Here is a 24396-nt window from a genome sequence, read left to right on the forward strand (position 1 = left end):
TAGATTGAACCCTGAAGTTGGGTCTGGTTTGTATATTACTGCTAAAACATTGGCTTTTGCTGTAGTCTGCCAAGGCCTGAAGGTTCCCAGGAGGGGGCTGGGCTCCTGAGTGGTCACACCAGCCTCAGCAGCCCCACCTGGCTTGGTTCTTGACATCTGGCTTCCTACCGTTCTAGAAAACAGAGATTTTAGAACCATCACCTGAGATTAGAAATTATCATTTATCTCCTATGTATTTAATCACATAATTTCTCCCATTTATATCAGCTATTTTGTTGTTCATGAGTAGATGGCTGGGGAGGAAGGGAGGGTTAAGCTGTGTCCAAACCCTGCTATCGAGGACAGCAGTCAGGACAAGAGTCAGCCTGAGTGACCTCTGGAGGATCAGAGAGAGCAGCTGAGAGGGGAGCAGCGAGGTCAGCCGCACAGTCCTGCTGTCTCTTCTTCACGGGCTGCCCTACAGGGACAGGTAAGCTTGTGCACTTTCAGTCTGTACTGGAGCACATATGCTAACACAACCTGAAAACTGGCAAAAAGAAAAGCAAAAGAAATCAAAATTAAAAAAAAGACACTGAGGGGGTGCCTGGGTGGCTCAGACGGTTGGGCGTCTGCCTTTGGTTTAGGTCATGATCTCAGGGTTCTGGGATCAATCACATGGGGCTCCCTGCTCAGAGGGGAGCCTACTTTTCCCTCTCCCTCTGCCTCTCTCCCCTGCTCATATTCTCTGTTTCAAATTAATTAAAAAAAAAAAAAAAAGGGATATTGGATGGTAGTATACTCTATTTTGTATGCCCAAGTCTTATTTAGCCAATAGTTTAAATTAGGATACAGAATAAATCTTTTCAACATACGAAGTCACCAAGCACCATGACATATGTCTTTGGGACTGTAAAGGCAACAATTTAAAAGAATGTATGTGTTTACGTTAGCTAGCAAAGCACACCTATTAGGAGAACATTCGGTCACATACAAGAGGTTCATGTTCAGAAATATCCGTAGACACAGGTGGAAAACCGTTGTTGAGTCCCCACCACATATCTTACCAGGGCTAAAGAGGACTATAGCTTTAAGGTACGCGTACTCATAGCCGTCTATATCCAGCTTCGCCATACTGTTACAGAACTCCTGAAGCTTCCAGATGTGCTCCATGACTTGTTTTATCCGGTCTCCAGAAAGTTTATCTAGAAATGAACATCACGGATCACCTGAGAAAGGCTGGTAAGAACAGGAACGTGAGCTTCTTTGAAGAGCCACAGATTGAATGAGAAAATAATTTCACTTTTTAATGGAAACCAGTTACCTTAAAGTGGTTAAGAGCCTCATTTTCCAGGTGACGGTGAAGTGACAATAAGTACACCCAAATGCCACTCTGCTATATATTCTAAGTAACAAACCCCCAGACCATTGATTCTCTCTGGCCCTACCTTGGGTAGGGCCTGTAGGTGCAAACTGGTAATTCCTTTTATTCTGTGCTTAAGACCCATAAGTCAATTCTTACCAGTGGTCAGGCTCTCTCAGTCTCTGCAGGCATTTAATAGAAGTTTATGGACCTGATCATTAAACGCTGACATTTTTTAGTTGTGAAAACAATTTTATATGTTATGTTTTAATTTTCCTGACAGTATTTGCTGAAGGTATTAGTATTATCACATGCAATTAAAAATAAAGGATAGTTAAGAGGCACTTGGGTGGCTCAGTCAGTTAAGCGTCAGACTCTTGATTTTTGGCTCAGGTCATGATTTCAGGGGTGTGAGATCAAGCCCTGCGTCAGGCTCCTTGCTGGGCGTGGAGCCTGCTTAAGATTCTCTCTCTCTCCTCGGAAACAAACTGAGGGCTTTAGAGGGGAGGAGGGTGGGGGATTGGGATAGGCCAGTGATGGGTATTAAGGAGGGCACACATTGCATGATGCACTGGGTGTTAGATGCAAGTAATGAATCATGGAACTTTACATCAAAAACTGGGGACGTACTGTATGGTGACTAACGTAACATAATAAAAAATTATTAAAAAAAAAAAGATTCTCTCTCTGCCACCCCCCACTCTCACTTTCTATCAAAATAAATTAAATAAATAAATAAATAATAACTAATCCTCATCTGTGAACAAATCTAACTTAAATGCAACAAAATGCTATAGGGTTTAAAAAAAATCAGTTTTATATTACTATTCCGAAGGAGTAACTAGACAAAGTTGTAACTAGGTCACTCGATTCCTAGATAATCAAACATCTCGAATGCCTAATTAAAAGTGCAGCTCAACTGCAATTCAGCATCAAATGTAGATTTTCAGCATGCGTCCTAAATCCTGGGCCTGCTCCCTTGAGACCGTGTCTTCGGCGCACTCTGCACTCAGAGCGTGTGGAGACCGCACTGGCTATCTCCCGGTCCGGATGTGGCTGGGACGAGGCCACCAGACGTTAGATGGTTGCCACAAATCTTTCTACAAGACAGTCACTTGTTAACATTCACGAGAACAAGTAGGTGAGGCAACTGTGTCCTACGGGTCTACACGGCCCGGGTTTGTGCCCAGCTCTTCTACTTGCTATTTCACTTGGGGGAGACCAGGGACCTGACTGCAATCACAGTCCCTCTAGTGCTGTGAGAATTTGTTACACAGGAAAGGGTAACCCATTGTGAGAGAATAGAAAATATGTATGCTGGTCTCTGCCCCCCGGCTCCTGGCCCAGAGCTCTCGGAGCCCTTGTAATTTCTAAGTGATAAGAGCATCAGCAGCATCTGTTGGTCTAATATTTGTTTTTGAACCTATCCTTGACAAAGAGCTTCTAAAACCCTTGAAAATTCTTATGTGTTAAGAGCGCTAGGAGAATCTTTTGTTCCACTGAGGTGACTCTGGGTGGGACCCCTAACGGCCCCTGGAAAGACTAAAGCATGCTCAGAAGCTTGGAATTTCCAGCCGCATCCCTCATGCTCCAGAGAGGGGAGAGGGCTAGAAATGGAGTTAATAACTCATCACGCCTACATGAGGAAGTATCCATAAAAATCCCAAAAATATGGGGTTCAGAGAGGTTCCAGGTTGGTGAACACACGCACACTAGAAGGTGAAGCACCCCAAGTCACGGGGACAGAAGCTCCTGTACTTGACTCTCCTAACCCCAACCCCATATATCTCTTCCTCTGGCTGTTCATTTTTATCTTCCATCCTTGAGTTCAGTCAGCTACACTAGTGAATAAATCCAACCCGAGGGTTGCTACAACCTCCAATCTATACAGCAGGTTGGTCAGAAGCACAGATGATAGCCTGGACTTGTGCGTGTGTGCATATGTGCACTTGTGTACAGGTTGGGGGGGTGGGTCTTGTGGGACTGAACCCTTAACCTGTGGGATCTGACACTGTCTGTGTCAGAATTGAGTTAAATCGTAGGACACCCAGCTGGTGTCTCAGAGAATTGCCTGTTGTGGGGAAAACACCCCCCCAAATTGGTGACCGCACGTGTCAGAAGTGTTCTGTGTGAGGAGTAAAGGAGACACTCAGGAAAGAGAAACACAGTAGGGAAGAACCAGGTTTTTCTTTCACCCACACAAGTGAAAAACTACAGTTTCTTCCATTTATACCTGTCAATCGAGATGAAAGTGTAAGCTCTGATTATTCTGAAAACATCACTACCTATGTATCAGGAAGCTTGCAACTTTTTCAATTATCTTTTTTTTTCCTTTCATATTCCTTACATGAAAGGAAGACAGGTGGAAATTCAAATGTTCTCACTGGTAAAGGCCCCAGGACTTAAAAGTTAAGCAACTCTCTCAGCCTGTGGAAGCTGTGGGACACCGCAGCCGGCCAGTTTGCAAGGGGCCAGCCTGAACCGAGACACACTCTCCCACAGCCCCAGCCCTACCTTCCTGGATGCTGTTCTGCAGGTGGTTGACAATGGCTGCCAGGATAGTGGAGAGACTCATGACCTGGGCACACTGGGCCAGGCCGAGGGTGAAGAGCTCGTTCCAGCAGGCCCGCACCAGGCTGGTGTTGCAGTCCTGCCTGGGAACACAGAGGTTGGGGTGGGTGTGGGTACATGCCAATAGTCTCCAGGCCCCAGTCTGCCCCAAACAAGAAGATTCAACAAGTACTTCTTGAAGGTCTACGGTATGTCCAGGATCATTTTCCAAAACACCAGTTTGTGAATCTCTTAACTGAAGTCCCTCTGAGGATAAACTATTTTCTTAACAATGACACTTTAGACGTCGGTAATGAGAAATCGAAATGGGTGACTAAAGTGTCATCTCCTACAGCCTTCTAAACCCACAGCGGCCCGGGGGCAGCTGTCAGGAGACGCTGCAGTGGTCCAAAGGCTAGGGACGGAGTGTGCTGGGAGACTCACCCTGCACCTATGCTCGAGAACAGAGGGCCTGCAGACCCTACAGGGGAGGAGCGGCACTGGAGCACAGAGGAAGGGGCCAGTCGCGTCAGCTTTCAGCCCTGCCTTGGAGGATTCATACTCAGAATGGCATGGCTGGCGCACCGCAAACGGTATGACCTTATCTGAGAAGCCTCCAGGTGCAGCCTCACTCTACTTTCTCAAGATTTCAGATGACTCCTGCTTTCTATTCCACTCCATCCCTGGCTCTTAGCACCAAGTCCTCAGCATATGGAGAAGGCCTGAGAGAAGTCTGAGGAACACTGAAGCACCGGCAGCCATGATCCTCTGCTCCTAGTCCACGGAGTGTATTTAATAAGAAAATCAGGGTCCCTGGAGCAAGATCATAGGTACAAACTAGAAGGGCCCTGAGACATCTCCCAGGCCATTTCTAACGAGGGGAAGGCTCTTGCTGAAGGCCACACACAGAGAAAAAGGCCACTTACCCAAGTGCCTGAAAGGCTGGGATTGACCTGGCCCAGTGCATGGAGAGGAAAAGCAGGCGGGATGCTGACTCGCAGATGTAGTGCACATTGAGGTACTCCGGCATCGGGCTGGGCATCGTGAGCTAGAGAAGAGGAGGCACACAGCACAGGAGGTGACGGAGAGACAGGGCATGGCTTTGTCTGTCAGCATGAGCTGCTGTCACGTCTCAACAACTGCAAAAGCCTGAGTTGCGATGATCTCTGATGCTGAGTTCCTCTGCAGACCCATCCTTATGAAGCCTGTGTCCTCTGCGGCGGAGGGCTGGCACCGACACCCCCTGGTCTCTTGCCCAGTGAACTAGGCTCTGATGGCTCTTGGAATGTGGTCAATGATGGCCACCTCCCAGCTCACTCACACAAAGACATACGTTTCAACTCTTGCCTCAGCTAAACTGGTATTTCTTCTAAGGCAATTCCATTTTAAGCCATAGGTTAAAATCTAAATTAAATCAGGGAACAGGAGTCAACTTCATGGCTAGCAGGCATTTGGTAAGTGGCCTTAGCGTAGCAGTGAGTGACAGCTGAGCAGAAGCCTATGTGGTGGGAGGATGAGACCCCACCACCAGAATGTTCAGGACTGGGCTCCAGAGCTCCACTGTCCAGAAGGGAAATTAATGCCTTTGATGCCGGAATCCGACTGGTGACCTATATTCTTGGCACTGGTGGGCAACTATGAGCAGGGACCCAGTCTTCCTAAGCGACTGGTCAGGCCTCTCTAGTAAAGAACACGGGGGGAACAGGAAGACACGGTCTGTAGCCCTAGAAACTGAGAGGGCTTCAGGGAACCTGGGAGTGTCTTTCAGAAGTGAGGCCAGCGAAGAAGCATGTGGGGAAGACTAACAGCCTTCTTCAAGGAGATAGGAGGTCTATTTTCTGTGGCTCGAGACAGCAAGCAGCCATGACCAGCGGTTAGGAATGGAGGCTGGCTGCCTGCGTGCTCGAGCAGACAAAGGTGCCTGCCTGAGCCTATGCTGGAGCCAGGCCGTCCCAGAAAGCAGAAGAGGCAGAGCAGAACACTAAAAGCCCTCGCTGGGCAGCATCACGTCAGCTCCTCCTGGCAAGGACAGGCCACACCTGCTTCAGGGTGAGTTACCTTCAGAGCCAAAACACTGTGAGCAAAACACAAATGATAGTTCTTTCTTATGAGAATACTGTTCTGGAACACAAGGTCCAAATCCAAACAAAAGCCAACAATATGAAAATGAGCTCACCGCAAGATTTTAGCTTCAAACTGCAGGCTGGAGAGGCTGGGGCATGTGGTTAGGCTGAATGCACTCACCTTAAATGTGACATGAGTGTCTGAAAGGAGGGGCCCTTCGACCTCGATGATGGGTGTGGACTGGTCTCTGCTGATGACGTGGATACCCCCTCCTCCAGTGGCGTCTATCCCATCTGCTAGGCTTGGAGGTGAGGAGCTGTCTGTGGTATTAAGTGCTTTAGCTAAGGTATCGAATGCCCTGTGAGCAAAAATGAAGCAGGCAGTGTTGTGAATCCACAGCTTTTAGGTCTAGACCTAATCTAGAAAAACAATGTGATGGGGAAAAGATCATTCAAGTCTACCCGATGGGGGAAGGGATAAGGAGAGCTTCTGTGTACGGTCTACACATCATCATCGGCACTAAGCAACGCAATGTATTATTTACTTTCACACATAATTTCTACTTTTCATAACTACTCCCCAATGTAGAACCCTCTCCATTTTACAGATGTGAAAGCTGAGGCTTAGAGATGTTAAATAACTTTTCCAAGATCAACCACCCAGTGAACAGTGGAACCAGAACTCTACCCAACTCGATTCCCATTCTCTTTCCATTGGATCTAGATCTTAATTTTGCTATCAGACCGGAAGAGAACATGAGGACCAGGGTGCTCGTGTGGCCTCCAGCTGTGCATCTGCTCGGCCTGGCAAGGCGGGCAGGAGTGGCCAGTCCAACAGGGAAGAGGCAAACACGAGAGCTGGGCTGTGGGGAAGAAATGCCTTCCGCAGCCGGTTACGGGTGTCTGGGGCCAGCTAATGCTATCTGTCAGTAACACCCTGATGGACTGAATGAAGCTCTAGACTATTTGGAAAAAAATATACACGAGAAAAATGAGCTAAGACAGAAGTAGGAACGGGGATGAACTACTAATATTTAGTCAAAATAAAGACTGATACAAGTAACACCTGTCTACTGAAGGGTTTTCCCTGCTTCCACTGAGTCACTCCATTTCCTTTTTCATATTTGGAATGAAAAGCAGTTTTGACTATTTTATGTCATGTAATACACAAGGGTCCATGTTCCCATAGTTAGAATGTGAAAGAAGACAGACGTGCAGGAACACTGTGATGATTTTACAGGCCCTGACTGAACACAGGGTGGGTGTCAAAGTGCTCCCAGCGCCCTGACGCAGCAACAACTGAGTGTGCACATCACGGGGGGCCTCCACACTCATGGCATCATACCGAGTAATCTCGCTTGCAGACTGGTCCTCCGGCTGCATTTCTGAAGCGTCACCATTGTTCAGGGATTCACTTAAGTTGGCAAGGGAGGTTACTACATTTGCCAGTGTGCCCAGAGCTCCCTGGCTTGTTTCAGCCTATTAAACACAAAATAAGAACATTAAAGATGAACACAAACACACAAAAGGTTCTCAGGCCAATGAAGGTAAAATGTTAGTTTAAAAACAGCTTCTATGGGCTGTGACCTCAACAGGCCACAGGGTGGAGATCTTTTTGGTGACGGAAGAGTTCTACATCGTGATTGTGGTGGTAGTTACACAAATATACAAGTAATAAGGTAACGGAACAAAAACAAACTGGACACCACCAAAATTTAAACTTTTGTGCTTCAAAATATATTAAGAAAGTTAAATGGGGGCGCCTGGCTGGCTCAGTCGGTGAAACGTGCGACTCTTGATCTCGGGGTTGTGAGTTTGAGCCCCCTGTTGGGTGGAGAGATGGCTTAAAAATAAAATCTTAAAGAAAAAAAAAAAAGCTATTAAGAAAGTAAAAAGACAACCCCCCGCCCCCGCCACACAAAAGATAACCCACAGAATGGGAGGAAGTATTTGCAAATCATACATCTTAATACTGGTTTAGTAGCCAATAACTCTTATAGCTCAATAATAAAAAGACAAATGAGTTAAAAAAAAATGGGCCAAGTGATTTAAGCAGATATTTCTTCAAAGAGCATATACAAGTGGCCAATAAACACATGAAAGGATGTTGTTCAGCATCACCGGAAATGCACATCAAAACCACAACGAGCTACCACCTCACACCCAACAGGATGGTTATAATAAAAAAGACATAATAACAGGTGTTGGGAGGATATGGAGAAACTGGACCCTCACACACTGCTGGTGGGAATGTGGAATGGTGCAGCCACTATGGAAAACAGTCTGGCAGCTCCTCAAAAAGTTTAAACACAGAGTTACCACATGACCAGCCATTCCACTCCTAGGTACACATATAAGAGAAATCGAAACGTAGGTCTACAAAAAAAACCACCTTGTACCCAAATGTTGGTAGCAGCACTATTCATAATAAACAAAAAGTAGACACAACCCGAGTGCTCGTCAGCTGATGAACGGATAAATAAAATGTGGTCCAGCCATTCAACAGCTTAGTACCTGGCAATAAAAAGGAATGAAGTGCTGACACATGCCACAACACGGATGAACCTCAAAAACATTACGTCAGGAGAAAGACGCCAATCACGAAAAGCCATATACTGTAAGATTCCCTTAATGCGAAATGTCCAGGATTGAAAAACCATAGTCAGAAAGTAGAGTAACAGTTGGTGGGGGCTGGAGTAGGGGGAGGGGGAAGTGATGGCTTAGTGGGTGCAGGGCTTCTTTCTGGGGTGATGAAAATGTTCTGGGATCAGGTAGTGGTGATGGTCGTACAGCCTTGTGAATGTACTAAAACCACTGCACTGCACACTAAAAGTGTGAGTTTTCTGGTACATGAATTATAACTCAATTTAAAAAAAAAAGAGGAAAGCCAAAGACGTATGAAAACAAATAAACCAAGACAAATAAGCCCCAACAAATGTCTGTTGTGTCTGGATCATGAAAGTGAAAAACTAGAACACAGTGGAAAAGATCCTAAGCCGAGCACCGCTTCATAAATCACAGAACCACCACATAGCAGAATACTGTGCAGCCGCTGAAAGATGCGGGCCGCCATGACGGAGAGACATGTGGCGGGCACGGGAGTGCAGTGAGAGGACAGAGAGCCCAGCCGGCCGGGGGTGCCTGGGATCTCCGTAAGAGCTCTGTATTTAGTCAAAGTACACGGTTCTGAATTTTAATTATTTCAAAGTAGAAGGTTTAAAAAACAGCTTCTGAAAAGAGCTACCTTTAGGTGCTTTGTCTATCCCCTATTATTCATGGCCAACTCCTGGGGTATGGTCACTTCCATGGCACATAGGAAGGAACAGGTGGAAGCAGGAATAGGTGCGTCTGACTCTGCAGCTCTTTCTCTTCACTACTACTTACATACCACACAGTGTGTGTTGTCCCTTCTCTTCCATCCAGTGACCACGACTCACTCACTTACTGAGTGCTCACCGTATGCTGCAGGCTTTATAAAAGTAACTTACTCAAGTTGCCCAGCACCTGCCGTGTGGCGGTACTGAGGGAAGCAGAGATGTAGGAAAGAGGGCGCATGGCTACCAAGAGTGGCGGTGGGCTCTGGACCCAGGACCAGCCGACTCCAGAGCCTCTTGGTTCTTAGCCTCAGTCTCTGCGTGGACAGCACAACAGAAGAGTTGCTGTGAAATCCTTTGGTAATCGGGTCTTAAGGTTATACGGGCCTTACTTTCAGGCTCTGGTTTCTCTCCACCCCACTATGCATCCATCACTGTCCTGAGTGTCTACTTGACGGCAGCAAGCCAGGTGTGATGGCCATGCCTCACGCAGCACCAGGGCCCAAAGAGAGGAAGCTCAAGGGACAGCCTCAGGACCACAGGATGGAGGGCCACTTTTGGTGCCAGCCAATAGCTCTCACTGTTGCCTTTCTTTCCCAAGAGACGATGTTCCTCATGTACGGAGTGGGCACAGCAATGTGCACGTGAATGGACGAGAAGGAAGCCTGCAGGGAGCGCCACTCAGGCTCTCAGGGCAGTAGCTCCGCCAGCACTCTGTTACCAAGTTCCTCCTTTTGGAGAAGGAAAACTGGAACTCAGCCATGGCTTGCTGCTACTTCATCATTATTGGGTCACATCAGGAACGAGATGAGAAATATAATCAATTTTCTTGCCTGGATAAAACCCTTCAACTTAGTTATCTTCACGGGGGTTAGCCAGCTATCTCTCTCCTGGATTGACATACACCTCTGTTCACAACACGTTAAATTCCCTATGGCTGATTTGCTCTTAGTAGTTCTGCAATCGTCAGAATCCTGCCTGAACTTCCTCCTGCAGATCATCTAATTAAAAAGAATGGGGTGGTAGTGGATAATGTAACACTGTGTGTCAACCATACTTCAATTAAAAAAAAAAAGGAACTAGGGGCTTCTGCAAAAGGCCATCTGAGGATAAGCAGCCATTTCCCCAGCACACCGGTAGTTTGCCAATGTGTATACTGGGGTGTGGTGGAAGTGGTTATCGAGATGAGAGCCACTGAATTTTCACCCAACTGAACTCTAGACCCTGACATGTAATAACGACTAACCAGCCAGCTCCGAGTTTCTGGACAGCTGTCAACATCCCTAAAGCAAATCATAGGATGGCTGTATAAGAAGAAAGAAACTGAGATGCAGAAGGCCATGCTGTCAAGGTAGTCTCAGAAGGCCAAGAAGGTGGGTGCACACATTCAGAGAAGCAGACGGCACTGCAACATAAAGGTGGAGGAGAAGGCGTTAAGTAGAGAGCATCACCTTGGAATCCGTGGCCAGGAGAACTGTACCATCCTCACGTATCAAAGGCTGTTGGATGTTCACAAGCATCCCTGGATCAAGAAGACCTGTTTGTCTATTTAAGACATAAAGAAACCCAGAGTAGCTTCCAACATGTAACACACAGTACGATCATGCTGCAGTGCCCTGTCCCTCCTCCATCTGCAAAGCTGCCTGGACAGCAGAAACACTCTGACTAGACTCAGCCATGGAGTGACTGAACCACCCCCCTTCTCTCTAGAATGAGATGAGCACAAAGCTGGGCCTATAGCCTGAGACAGGATACCACACAGAAACACATCCCCTTGGCTTCCATGCTGACTGCAGACCATGGCTGCTTTGTTAAATAAAGTTAACTTGATCTTCAGAATATCACCAAGGAATTCTCAAACTCTAGTTCTCGTTAGGATACAGTTTGGATTTCTTGTTTTCCCTTTCTGTTCCTTTTAAATGAAGTTCAACAGATTACATGAAAAAAAAAAAAAGACATATAAGTTAACTTGTGTTAACTCTTCGCACTATTTGGGACTACCCTGGGACTTAAGCCTTTTGTCTATACTGCAGAAAAACCTCATCTTGAATTGCAGAGCAATGTATGACTAACTATAGGACATAACCTGAAACCCCAAGGCAGGAGAAAAACCCCATCTTAAATCAGCCATCCTCAGGTCTGTTCACGAGTGACCAGAGCAGCTCCAAAAAGGGTGGGATGAGGCAAGACAAGGCTGAAGGCTGTGGCAGCGGGGGAGCCACATAAGCTCCCTCTAAGGAACATCCATGCCTCCTCTAATCAGCTCAAAGACTGATGGGACTGACCTTGCTCCATCTTTATCTGCCACAAACGTAGGAGTGGCTATCAGGGGACTTCTCAGGTCCTTCCGGATATAGATTTTCTCAGTTGAAGCAGCACAATTGCTTGGTTTCTCCCGTTGCACATCAAAAGGCTTCCGTTCACTCTGCACAGCTTAAATCACAACATAAACATTCACGTTTAGATAAAGGAGTCACGACATTAAAAACTACATCCTTCATAGTAAAGTTAGGGGTCTTCCTCAGGAAGTCCGCTACTACAGGGATAAGCTCGGTGCTAGACACATCCAGCTCAATTTTCAGAGGACTTTTCAGCCAAAGGAAAGAAAAGCTCAAAGCCAAACAACGCCATCCTAAGTCTAAAGAGCTCAAGCTCACTGCCGGCTAAGAAACTTCAGCAGGGCATTTGGATGGCCTTGTGGGGGGCCCACACTGAGCCCTCTGGGTTATCACTTTTTGCTGCTCACAAAAGGCACGCTCCAGGAAGAGACACACCCATCTTAACAGAGAGCCTGTCCAACGCACGTGTCATAGAGAAACGTTCTGATGTCCGACTCAAGCCTGAATGACTTCTGCAAACTGCTTAATGGGGTGTCAGTTTTCTATAACACTAGCAGTCTCTCCCTTCAGGAATCTGGTCTGAGAGAGGTATACGGGCCAGAAACAACTGAAGGAAATAAAGATCTTCTTAAAAGAAAGAAAGGATGAATCCCAGATCCAATTTAGACGAGCACCCTGTGTCTGAGAGAGGTGCCATGTCTTCCCCAGGCCTCACAGCTCCAAAGTGGCAGAGCTGGGGTTTGATACTCCAAAGCGGTGTTCACCCCACTGCGCTGTGCTGCACGCCGAGTTATCTGGCGGGGGTTTTCACACACACCGCGGGGAATGACCGGTTGCAGTAGTGTGGGTGCTGCATCACTTAGCTGACCCAGAAGGGAAACAAAAGGAAGCCTCAGTGGATATTTTCCTCTTAGAGTACTTTAAAGCCAGGTACAGAAATCTCACTTTCTCCCAACTTGCTAACTCAAATGCCTTGTTCATACAGTTACTCACATTCCATTTTCATGCCCATCTCTAAACATTTTTTCAGCCGGCAAAACTGACAGCGGTTCCGGTGGTGCTTATTAATGATACAGTCTTGGTTGCTCCGGCAGCTGTAGGTCAGATTTTTCCTTACACTCCTTTTGAAGAAACCTTTGCAACCTTCACAACTGACAGCCCCATAGTGACGGCCTAAAAGGAGAAAGAGTGTGTGAAGCAAATCACCAAGAGAAGAGGTGATCCGTCCCAGGCCCTGTTTCTAAGGTTAGGCTATCAGAGTGACTGGTGCATGGTATCCGGTGCCGGCAGCCATGGGACTACCACAAGCCTGAGCATGAAGCCTGGCACTTGGGTTCTTCCCATAATTTTCCTATAATCTTTAAAGTAGCCCTGTGATGACATGATGGAAAAACAAGCTCAGAGAGGTTACGTGACAGCTGGTAAACGGCATGACCTTAACGCTTTTAGTACACAAAGGACCTAACATGCAGCAGGAGCTCACGGAGGATGGCTGAACCATGCTGCCCACGGTGGACACCGGCTCCTGGCTCTGCAGAGCCGGGCCTATGAAGCCACCCAGTGCTCCTGTCCTGCCAACGGTGGCACGTAGCAGAAGCATGCATGTGCTGTTTCAGCACACAGGGTCCTACTCCTCCCTTTACTACTCGGTGTGTGTCACGTCCTGGGCCCTACAGCTACCTTGGGGGAAGCGCAGGGGCTGTGGTTATGTAGGCCCAAGGTGAGGGAAGAGTGCATGCCGTGTGGCTTACTTGGGTTAGGTGTTCAGACTCTTTTGGAAACGCAGTTCTAGAAACACATTTACTACATACAGTTCTTTTTTTCTAATCTTGTTTACTTTGGTGTCTCTAACTGCTAATGACCAATAACATTAAAAAGAGCCCCCCACCTCAGTTTACCCTTTCAAATACACCAAGTGCTTCCACACGCATCACACCTCATTTGTTCCCAGCTGGCACAGACCATGGATAAGGTTTCCTGGTTTGATCTTCTGTAACCCAGTATCATAGCTACACTGCTGAGAAGAAATATTTCACAGGATCATCACTGATGGCAGCTAATGAGTGTCCCACTGTCGTGAGCTCGAGCATGCAGAGCCATTCCCCAAGTGTGTACTTGGAGGGTCTCAATTTTGTGCCTTAAAAAGTAGTACTACAATTGCTGCGTAGACATCATTTTTCCTTCCTTGCAGTGTATTTCCTTAGCCTCTCTAGGTCTTACAGTGACCTCTAATACCTGGAGACTGCAGCACTGCAAGCCTATGACTAGGCCATTCCTTTAAGCCCAGAAGGGGACTGACAAATGGGGAAACCAAGCAGATTCTGTGGTCTGTTTGTTATGTCCATGCTTCATTCATTTATTTAAAAGTCTGCAGAGTGCCTCTCCTGGCTGAGCAAGAAGACAGGATATAGAGATGGAGGGGTCAGACATGGTTCTTGCTCTAACAGAAAGAGCCCATTCTGGTGTGGAAGATAGGCTGGTAATAATCAATTATGAGAGAATGTAACAAATGCCAGAGCAGTCTATACAAAAGGATGACGAGGACACAGGCAGCACTGGCTTCAGAGAAGGGGTGGGATGGCTAGGTTTGGCCTTGTTCAAGATAAGGAGTGGGAACAGAGGCAGGGCACCCTGGCACAGCAAACAGTACCATGAGCTAGGAGGGGACTGGAGCTTCTGACCTCTGTGGATGTTTGTCTGGGCTGTCTTCCTAAGATGCTTGGTCCAACCTTTTTTTTTTGTTGTTGTTTGTTTGTTTGTTTGTTTTAACCAGGACCACAAAGCATCCAAAGTTCCTGGGAATTCTGTGACTACAGAATAAAGTGGAACCAATCACAAAACTCAGGCCTGTGCCCGTAGCACAGCTGGAAGAGTGTCTTATTAGATCATTCTCCATCCTGTGCTCACTTCAGTAGCACATATGCTAAATACCTCTCCATCCTTCCGGCCCACCTCATCTTCTACAGCTCCCCCACATTAGCAGGCTGAAGTCTGAACTTTTGGGCCAGATATCTTCTCCAGTCTCCTTTCACCCACATCCTAACCACAGAAGTCCAGGAGCTCTTCCCTAAAGACACCATGGGTGTGGACAGTAAATTCACTGGGCCCTGGCTCCACCAGCCAGAATGCCCTTCTGCTTTACCCAACACACACACACAATCAACCTCCAAGCCTCACAGAATCTGACTGCCACTGGGGGACCCTGCCTGACCCTGTGGCTCCAGTCAGAATCTCACGCTCCCTCCTCCTTTGTTACAGTAACTACCACACTGGGTTATAGTGAGGATGACAGAAAGAGTTAGGATGAAGAAGAAATAGATAACACATCTTGTGAAATAGCAAAGCACTGTGCTAATACTACCCAGAGTAAAGACATGACTCCTTTCTTGGTAGGGTAGTACGTAAATATGTGACACACAGCCAAGATTTGTCAGTCACAGAAACAGTGTCTTGACTCCTCCTTTTGATTCTAATAATCTGACAAATGGTTTGCTTATTTGTATCACTACCCCACTCAGAAAAGTGGAGTTCATGTTTTGAAACCTATAAACCTACAGAAAATGTTCTCTTTCCAATAATCTTCCAACCGCCATTTGGTTCATGATGTTGGACCATGATGTGTGCCCAGCATAACCTAGGGTTACTTACCAGAGGCTTTGTCGCCACAGACCACACAGTACTCTACCACCTGCGGCCGCTGGACGTCAGCCTTACCCAGCAAGCGCTCCACAGAAGCAGAGTCCGTGACGATCTAAGAAGAATCAGGAAACAAGCAAAGTGCTGATTAAAAACCAGATCGTTAAAACAAACTAATGTTTAACTATAAATTCCTAATCTTGGGTTTCTAAGCAGGAAAACCCTGGGTAGCACTGGGAAAATCCCACCTGACAACTTAGCCTGACATCAAGAATGGCCCTGTTGCTCACCTAGACTGCGCCCCTTCAGCAGGGATGGTAGCGGGGGCGGGGGGGGTTGTCCAAGGTCAGGCACTGGTTTTCACTCACACACTCTCCTATCTGGCTAGCATAACCGCCCAGGATGGGGGGCTGCGGGGAATCACATGCAGATGCTCTGACATGAATATACTGCAGGTCTTTCTGGCTCCTCTATTCCTACGAAACAGCCTGGAATGTAGGCACAGAGGTATATTTGGCAGAGAAATAATCAAGCTTTATTAATTAAATAACTAGGTCTCTACTTAAGGCAGCTGGGAGTAGGACTAGAACAGGCGACCTCTGAAACCTGTTATTTCTCCTTCACTTACAGGTGACTTTCTAGGTGACAGTATTACTCATCCGGAAGAATACTGTAACTGACACCAATATGAGGAAGTGAAAAATAGCTGTTATTAAATAATGTACCAACAATAACCCTTACAATTATTTCTATATGGTAGGAATATATATAGAAATTACTATGTGGAATGACTTCTTATAAAACACCCAACAAAATCAACAGCCACCTCCTCATGAACAAGGAGTAGTCTAAAAAAGCAGGGAGGAATTTTAATTTCAGTTGCTCAGAATGTACTCTGAGAAAGGAGGCAGTATTTACTAACCGCACTATGAGGAGTCTCAAATGTGCAGTTCTGAAAGCTAAACAATACTTGTGCTCTGAACCCAGTTCTATCAGAAGAAAAAAATCCTTTCTTTTCCTTATTTTTCTCCATAGTAGGAAGTCCCTCCCTACTCAAAACACATGGATTCTTAGCAGCATTATTCACAAGAGCCAAAAGGTAGAAGCAGCCCAAACATCCAACAACAGATGACTATATAAATAAAGTGTGGTCTGTACCTAGAGTGGAATATTATTCAGCCTTAAAAAGGAAATCCTGACATTGGCTACAACTTGGATGAAGCTTGAGGACATTATGCTCAGTGAAATAAACCAACTGCAAAAGAAAAAATACTATAGGATTCCACTTATGTGAAGTCCCTAGAACAGCCAAAATCATCAAGACGGAAAGTAGGATGACGGTTGCGAGGGCTGGGGGAGAGAAGAGATCAAGAGGCACCAGTTCACAGCAGCAAGTAAGGACCGAATCAAGAGCTGGACTAGGCCTAATGACCTGGAAAAGGATGAAGTGAGATTTAGGAACAAGCCAGTCCTTATCTGGCTATGGTCAGCCCTAAGTGGGGCCCCTAAAATATCAGGCCAAGAACTGCCACTGTGCGGCCTTAGGTTAGTTAGAACAATTCTCCACTGGCCTTAGTACCAGCTTGTTCATGCTAGTCTCTTGTGGGCCACTGACTGTCCTGGCTCAACTTCCGTCCCATCTGAGCACTGCAGCTGGCTGCCTCCTGGGCCTTGCCACTCGCTTGCTGTTTTTTTACTCTAGCCAAAGTAGCAACCTGCCATACTTGCAGGTCCTCAAAGGACCTTCTAGAGATGGATTTGGCCTTTAAGGCAGAGGAAGAGTCAGAAACAAGTTTGGTAGCAGAAGTGGTGAAACAAATGCCTGTCCACAGGCTTACCTGGATCCTGCCAGGGACGAGGTTGTCCGAGGTGGTGAATATGAGCTGCTTGGCACTGGATGTCTCCGGGGAAGCCAGGATCACCTTCCCAGTTCCAGCTCCATCTGGGCTGGTCAGGATGAACTGCTGCTTGGGGGATCCGGAGGCGTCCACTGCGGTGACTATCTGGATCTTCTGTCCTGTCTGCTGGTCTGTCACAATCTACAAGACACAACATGGAGGCTGCTCTCACGGAGTATCATGCGACTTGTGTACTTGCAGGTGGTGTTCAAAGCGCTGACTGCCCAATGCCGTCCTGGAGTCAATGCTGGTCCAAGATGCAGTTTCACCAGTACGTGGTGAAATGAGAAAAATAAAACACAACCGTGAGCTTTTCAGAAACCAGTTTTTGTGGAGCTTATTTTATTTTAGGATGATATCATTCCTACTATTTTTAATTAAAATGTCCTTTGGGGCGGTGGTCGGATACTAGATGAAGGTGGTCAAAAGGTACAAACTTCCAGATTAAAAAGTACTGGGATGTGATGTACGGCATGGTGACTGTAGCTCACGCTGCTGTATGGTGCATCTGAAAGTTAAGGAGGCAGATCCTAAGAGTTCTTCTCATCACAAGGAACAAGCCATTTTTTCTTTTTCTTTTTTTATATCTATATGAGATGATGGATGTTAACTAAACTTATAGCCATCATTTCATAATATAGATAAGTCAGGTAATTACACTGTATACCTTGAACTTATACAGTGCCGTGTGTCAATTATATCTCAATAAAATTGGAAAAAGAAAATCCCTTTCTTTTATGAAATGAAGATAATAATAGATGATAAGTTTAACTTAAAAAAAAAAAAAAAAGAGGCCTTGTCCTAGGCATAATAAAGTCCAGAGAAGTCCTGACCCTCACTCCTCCAGGGGCTCCCACCGTTCACCGTTCAGGGGGCCAGCTGTAGGAGTCCGTCTCTTTCCAGGGTCCCTGCCTAATGCATCAGTTACGACTGAAATAGTTGCTACAGCAAGAGGGACTTGTCATTCCTGCTCATGAAATTCTCTGAATCTGTTCTACTCCCTATCCTGCCTTCCTTGAGGCCGAGTGCCCAGCTTTGGAGCACTACCTGCTCTCTCCCTGGGGCACCAGCAGGCCCTTGGACAAGGGGAGAGGTACTACATCTCTGGCTGGAACCCCCTTCAATCTACCATACTTATGGGCAGGTCTGGCATCCATGCTACATCTTGATAGATGCTGACTTGTGAAACAGTGTTCCAAAGTTCAGACAGCAAACTCACAAAGAATCTAGCACAAGAGCTTTGCCAACTATTCAATATGGAAAATCAGACAGTGCTGGTTGGTTCAAAAGAAAATGACAAAGATCCAATCAATTATGTTTATTGACTGTCCACTATACATCAAGCTCTGTTCTTTGTACTAGGGATAGGGACATGAACACAACAGAGCTCCTACCTCGTGGAGTTAACCTTACATGGGTGAAATAGACCATGAACACTGATACTGTAGAATATTAGTCATGGTAGGTATCATAAAGAAAACTAAAAAGCAGAGTAAATGGACAAAGCATGTCAAGGGGAAGGAGGCGGGGGGCTGCTTTAAAAGAAAGATCTCTCTGATGGGGGCGATGTTGAGTAAAAACCTGAATGAAGCAAGAGAGGAAGCCACACAAATATGTGGCAAAGTATGTTATAGGCTGAGGGCACAGCAAGTTCAAGACCAGAAGAAGAGGAAACTAGGAAGAGAAGATGCACGAACAAATCCTTAGCTGACGGTAGGGCATGAATCCCAGCATACCAGCATTTGCTACTGAAAGGTCAAAAGATCTTGAAGGCTGAAGAAGAACAGATTTAGAAAATGAAAGGAAGTGCCTTTCATTGTTACAACCTGTGGCATACAAATTCTCTTAAACTTTCCTACCCAGTGCTGAACTGGGAGACTGCAGACAGAATGGATGACACACACTTCTCTCAGCTGCCACGGAAGGGACTCCTACCTTAGTTAAAAAGTAACAAAAACTGGCCTTTGGAAGGCCCTGATAACCTTGAGATCTGGGAGTAAAATGTTTGACTTCCTTTTCATGTCTATCAAAACTTACCTCCTTCCTAAATTACTATCCCTGTTAAGGAATGAAACAGTCATGTGATTGAGAGGGCTCTTCCATCACCAGCTATAACCAAGGCAAGGCTGGTAGAAGTCCTTCACGTGTTCAGAGGTGACACACTCTGCACCCGAGTCACATAGTCACTAGCATGTCACCACCTTTGATGCTATTCCCCAGGCCTCTTGGTTGAGGCACTGACAGGTATGGGGCTGGGGCAGGGGTGGGAGGTGGGCGTGACTGGGTCTAGACAGGGACAGCTACTTTTGATGGCTATATGTAACATATCCCAAAGCTCAGATTATTCTTTTCTTTTTTCCCTTAAAAATTCCGGCTCACAGAACCCCAGGGTGACAAATATCAGCAGGCAGATACCTGTTTAATGAGACCAAGGAAATTGAGGATGTATCCAGACTTATTAAATCTCCCATGGAGGGGTGGAGAAGAGGTGCTGTTGGTAGAATCATGTCCCCCCAAAAGAGATGGTTACATCCTAACCCCCAGGGCCTGTGAATATGACCTTGTTTGGAAATAGGACCTTTGCAAGTGTGATCAAGTTAAGATGAGTCCATACTGCATGAGGGTGGGCCCCATATTCAGTGACTGGTGTCCTTACTAGCAGGCCTGTGACAACAGAGGCAGAGACTGGAGTGCTGCAGTTGCAGGCAAGGAACACTGAGGACTTCCAGTCACTACCGGAAGCTAGGAAGGCACAGAGGGATGCTTCCCTAGAAACTTACAGAGAGCATGCCCCTAGCAAATACCTAGATTTTGGGCTTCTGGGCTCCAGAATTGCAGGAAAATAAATTTCTGTTGTTTTAAGGCACCAAGTTTGTCGTAATTTGTTATGGGAGCCCTAGGAAATGAACGTAAGAGGCAAACCATTTAATCTCTTCACTTGGGACAAATGTTCATACTCCCTGCTTGCAAACAGTAACAAATGGGGGAAGGGGAAGAACCTAAGGAGGAATGTCTTTTCTCTGTGACTTTTTTTTTTTTTTTTTTTGAGAGAGAGAGTGAGTGAGCAGGGAGGAGGAGCAGAAGGAGAGGCAGAGAGAGAACTTTAAGCAGGCTCCATGTTCAGCACAGAGCCCGACATAGGGCTTGATCCCACGACCCTGAGATCATGACCTGAGCTGAGAACTGGACGTTTAACTGACTGAGCCACCCAGATGCCCCTCTGTGACTCTTAAGGCCTTCCAAGCCTGGCTACACACTTAGTACTGCTACAACTCTTGTTTTGAAAAGGTACATTTGTTGCAATGTGACTGATGTATTAGGGAATATTCTGTGCATAATGTAAATCTTGTGTTTATGCATGATTTCTCCTGAGAAACAGTATACATACAGAAAGTGACCCCCAGGTGAAGTGAGCGGTATGGGAATAGCCAGCTCACTGCATGTGGTGTTGCAGCTTTCCCTGATTTCAGATCACCCCACTCACAACAACTCAGGAGCTACAATCCTCCCACATCCCCTCCATAAGCAAGTTTCAGGTCTCTTTCAAGGAAAAGTTTCATATTTATTGTCGTTATTATGTATTTCTTAACCATTTAATGTATGTCAAATTGCAATTTAAATCAAATTAAATTCATACCTGCTTCTTAACGTGTCACCAACAATTTCTGAATGTTATGTCACTAACCCCATAGACCCCCATAAGCCCTATGGTTTCCACTGCAGAATTTCGCACAGTATGGGAATTTTTAGGAACACATACATCACATCATGGCACAGATGACTACATAGTCTACTGGGCCAAGGCCCTCTCTACTTCTACCCCAAAAGGACCTCAATGTGACCTGACTTACTGCCATTCTCCTTTATGTTACCCATTCTCTGTTCCAGCCAAGCTGGGCTCATCATTCATGTTGTAAAGAAGAGTCTGCAAATGGACAGCCTGAAGGCAAACAGCCACTGGATAACTTCTGCTTGACCTCCCAGAGTTTAAAATTTAAAACACTGGTTGCCAATACCTGAGGACAGAGTATTTACCATAAAAATCAGATTTACAGTTCTTGTGACAAGCTGGAACCTGTCCCCATCCTGGCCCCAAGTTCCCCTGTGGTTATCAACTGGCCGTGGCTGCCCCTTTGGATGGGGCACAAGCTCTCTGTTTGGCCCTAATTCCCACCCTGCCCACCTTCTCCACTGCCACCTGGTCCTGTAAACACAGGTTTGTGATCCTGAAATAGGGCTTTGCAGCTAGAGCCACGAATGTCATGTTCATTCTACTGCTTCCTAACCAGGTCACTGTGGAACAGTTACATGAGCTTTCTGAGCCCCTGTTTACCTATCTACAAAAAAGGATTACTAGGAAAGTGAAACGATATGTCTGAAGGCAGTTGGTACGAGCCCCAGAACATAAGAGGACCTTGATAAAAATATTTCCTGCTCTAAGCTCTCACATACTTCTCTACTCATTGGGAAGCCTTGTCTTACCCCTTTCATCTCATTGAATCTCTCCCTCTGACTTCGGCTCACTCACTCACTCAATCATTCCTCAAATGCTTACAAAGGGTCTACTCGATGCTGGGCACTTTGCCAGATAACAGGCATTATGGAGATGGTTCCTGTTCTTGTGAAGCTTCTAGTTACGTGGAAAAGTGGCAAAAAAACAAGTAAATAGAACAGACAATGAACAGTTTGTGTTAAATGTTATGAGGGAAACGATCTGGCTAGAGTAGGAAAGAGTAACACAGGCACTTAACTTTTTAGAAGAGAGGTCAAGGAAGGCTTCTGTGTCAAAGTGGCATTTACCACAAATTCAAGGCTAAGAAGGGAGTCAGACAAAGGTTTAGCGAAAAGTGTGTTCCAAGTAATGGGAAATGTTCTGGCATATGGAAAGCCCTAAGAGGAAGGAACTCTTAGTACTGACATCAGGGCTATGGACAATGAAGAGTGGCCCAGAAGCCTAGGGAGGGAGGTGGGCTGGCCCTGGTGGAAGTCAGGATTTCATTCCAAGTACAACGGGAGCCCCGCAGGGGTTTTGGCCTCCCAAATCAGGGTCTTCAGGTTTCTTATGCTATTTTATATCTATCTTATATACTATTCTAGACAAATACACACATTTTTAAATATATAAATATATATAAAATTTGTCAGACTGTTACAAGTCAGGGTATATTAAAGCATAACAAAGGATAATAGAAAATTTAAAGTAAAGGCAAAGAAAATCTGTTAAAAAATTTCTTTTGGCCTATGCAAAAAGGCACACAAATCTTTTACTCAAATATAAATTTTAACTCATGAGTAGTTAGTGCTGCTCACAGGCAAAGATCAAACAAATACATTCTCCACAAATATATTCTCCATTCAGCCTCACTAACTCAATCCCTACAACATTTATGTAGATAAAATATTTAACAAAGCTTTCCTCCCCGAATAACACAAAACAGTGTTTTCTAAATACATTCAGGACTTGAAGTGAGGTAATGACGGACTTTGCATTTTAAACAGATATTTCTGGATGTTGGATGGAAAAAATATAGAACAAAAAAAGTACAAGCTGAGAAACTCTTTGGATGTCCCTGGAGGAGCCCAGGTGGGAGTTGAAGATAGGGGCTCTGGGTAGGAGAGCAGAGGACCACTGCAGGATGCATGCTGGAGGAAGAAGCAATAGCGCATGGAGGTGGGTAGAGATGTGAGGACTGGAGAACGAAGAGGCAGGAACGACTCTCGGGTTTCTAGCCTGAACAATGAATGGCATGGTGGAGGGAGCAAGGGTTGGTAGGAATTCACAAGTCTGTTTTTGGCCTGCCAAATATGAGATGCCTAAGTAGATACATCAAGTAAAATACCAGATAGGTGAGTCTGGATGGAGCTCAAAGTACATCTCTGGTTTCAACTTCAGTGTAAAGAGCTTAGAAGTCACCATTTCATCTTCATAACAAGAAAAAGCAAGATAAACTGAAAATCAATGACTTTCCTTGGACTTATCAGAGAATGTGAGTGTGCAAATCCATCCCTAATCTGGAGAGGTACATTCACAAAATCTGAGATCTGCTTAGGTGGAGAAGCCAACCTGGAGGAACATTTACAAGTTAATTACAATGAATTGCTGGAGACTTAGCACAGACTAGGATGGGAGTAAGAAACTCCTGGGGGCCACAGTTTTAGGAGGGTCAGGGGTTTTAGATCTAGGAATCCCACGTGGCTCTCAAGGTGAAGAGATGAGAAAGATTTCCTGGTGGCTCTGGTAGGGGAAGGGAAAGAATTTTTATAAAATGAACTCAAAGGTTTCTTCTGTAAAATAAACACAGGCTTATTCCCCAGGTGAAAACACTTTACTTAAGTCTTATCCCACCTGGGGAAAGGGCATTTCTCCAACTCCAGCCCCCTCGGACCTTTCTATCTTAGAGAAGGGAGTGGGCAGTAAGGGAAATTAATACACACTTGTGAAGGTTACAGCCTGCAATATGATTTATAAGAAATATATATTTGGTCACTCAGATGACAAAAATGTATTTTTCAGATATATTTGATCTTCACCCACAGTTCCTAAAAATGCTTTAGAGCCATAAAAGTGAAACGAGTGTCTTGTTACTAATGAAGGTGACTTTTGGGACCCCTACCAAGGGCAGGAACTGGTTGCCAGAAGGATCAACCGTGTGATTAAAAGGTTGGAACTTTCAGTACCCCCCACCCCAGGTGGTAGGGGTGTGGGGGAGGGGCTGGAGGTTGAATCAGCCAGTGGTCAATTACTTAATCAATCATGCCTATGTAATAAAGCCTCCATAAAAACCCAAGAGAACAGCTTTTTGGCCCTTTACAGAGAACTTCCATGCGTGGAGAACCAGAACACTTCCATGTGCCACCAAGCTGGCCCCAAGCTTCACGAGGACAGAAGCTCCCTTGTTTGGCACCTTGCCCAAGGTATCTTCATCTGGCTGGTGATCTGTATCCTTTAACAAACTGGTAAACATGAGTAAGTGCTTCCCTGAGTTCTGTGAGCTGCTCTAGCAAATTAATTGAACCTAAGAAGGTCACTGGAACCTCCAATCTGCAACTGGTTGGTCAGAAGCTCAGCTAATAGCCTGGGACTTGTGACTGGTGTCTGAGGTGAGAGTAGGGATCAGTCTTACAGGGCTGAATCATTAGTCTGTAGAATCTGATGCTATCTCTGCACTGATAGTGTCAGAACTGCTTGGTGTTGTGTATGCGGGACCCCTACAACCTGACCCCAAAGTTGGAACTGGGTCCTGGAACTCTTATACA

At 45.8% G+C, this 24396-nt stretch overlaps 1 protein-coding gene across 3 annotated transcripts in view; it reads right to left on the reverse strand.

Annotated features, from left to right (window-relative positions):
• NR2C2 (nuclear receptor subfamily 2 group C member 2) overlaps positions 1-24396 on the reverse strand; it is a 103962-nt gene that overhangs the window by 9550 nt on the left and 70016 nt on the right. For all 3 annotated transcript variants that reach the window (XM_026501427.4, XM_026501426.4, XM_044385087.3), the window contains 10 exons: positions 17080-17280; positions 15254-15356; positions 12599-12778; positions 11552-11699; positions 10718-10811; positions 7298-7431; positions 6134-6311; positions 4816-4937; positions 3854-3993; positions 1044-1181 (listed from right to left, as the gene is read on the reverse strand). In XM_026501427.4, the coding sequence (XP_026357212.1) occupies positions 1044-1181; positions 3854-3993; positions 4816-4937; positions 6134-6311; positions 7298-7431; positions 10718-10811; positions 11552-11699; positions 12599-12778; positions 15254-15356; positions 17080-17280 (1438 nt within the window). The remainder of the gene's footprint in view (positions 1-1043; positions 1182-3853; positions 3994-4815; positions 4938-6133; positions 6312-7297; positions 7432-10717; positions 10812-11551; positions 11700-12598; positions 12779-15253; positions 15357-17079; positions 17281-24396) is intronic.

This window comes from Ursus arctos, unplaced genomic scaffold (assembly GCF_023065955.2).
Source record: "Ursus arctos isolate Adak ecotype North America unplaced genomic scaffold, UrsArc2.0 scaffold_14, whole genome shotgun sequence".
In the NCBI taxonomy this organism is placed as follows: domain Eukaryota; kingdom Metazoa; phylum Chordata; class Mammalia; order Carnivora; family Ursidae; genus Ursus; species Ursus arctos.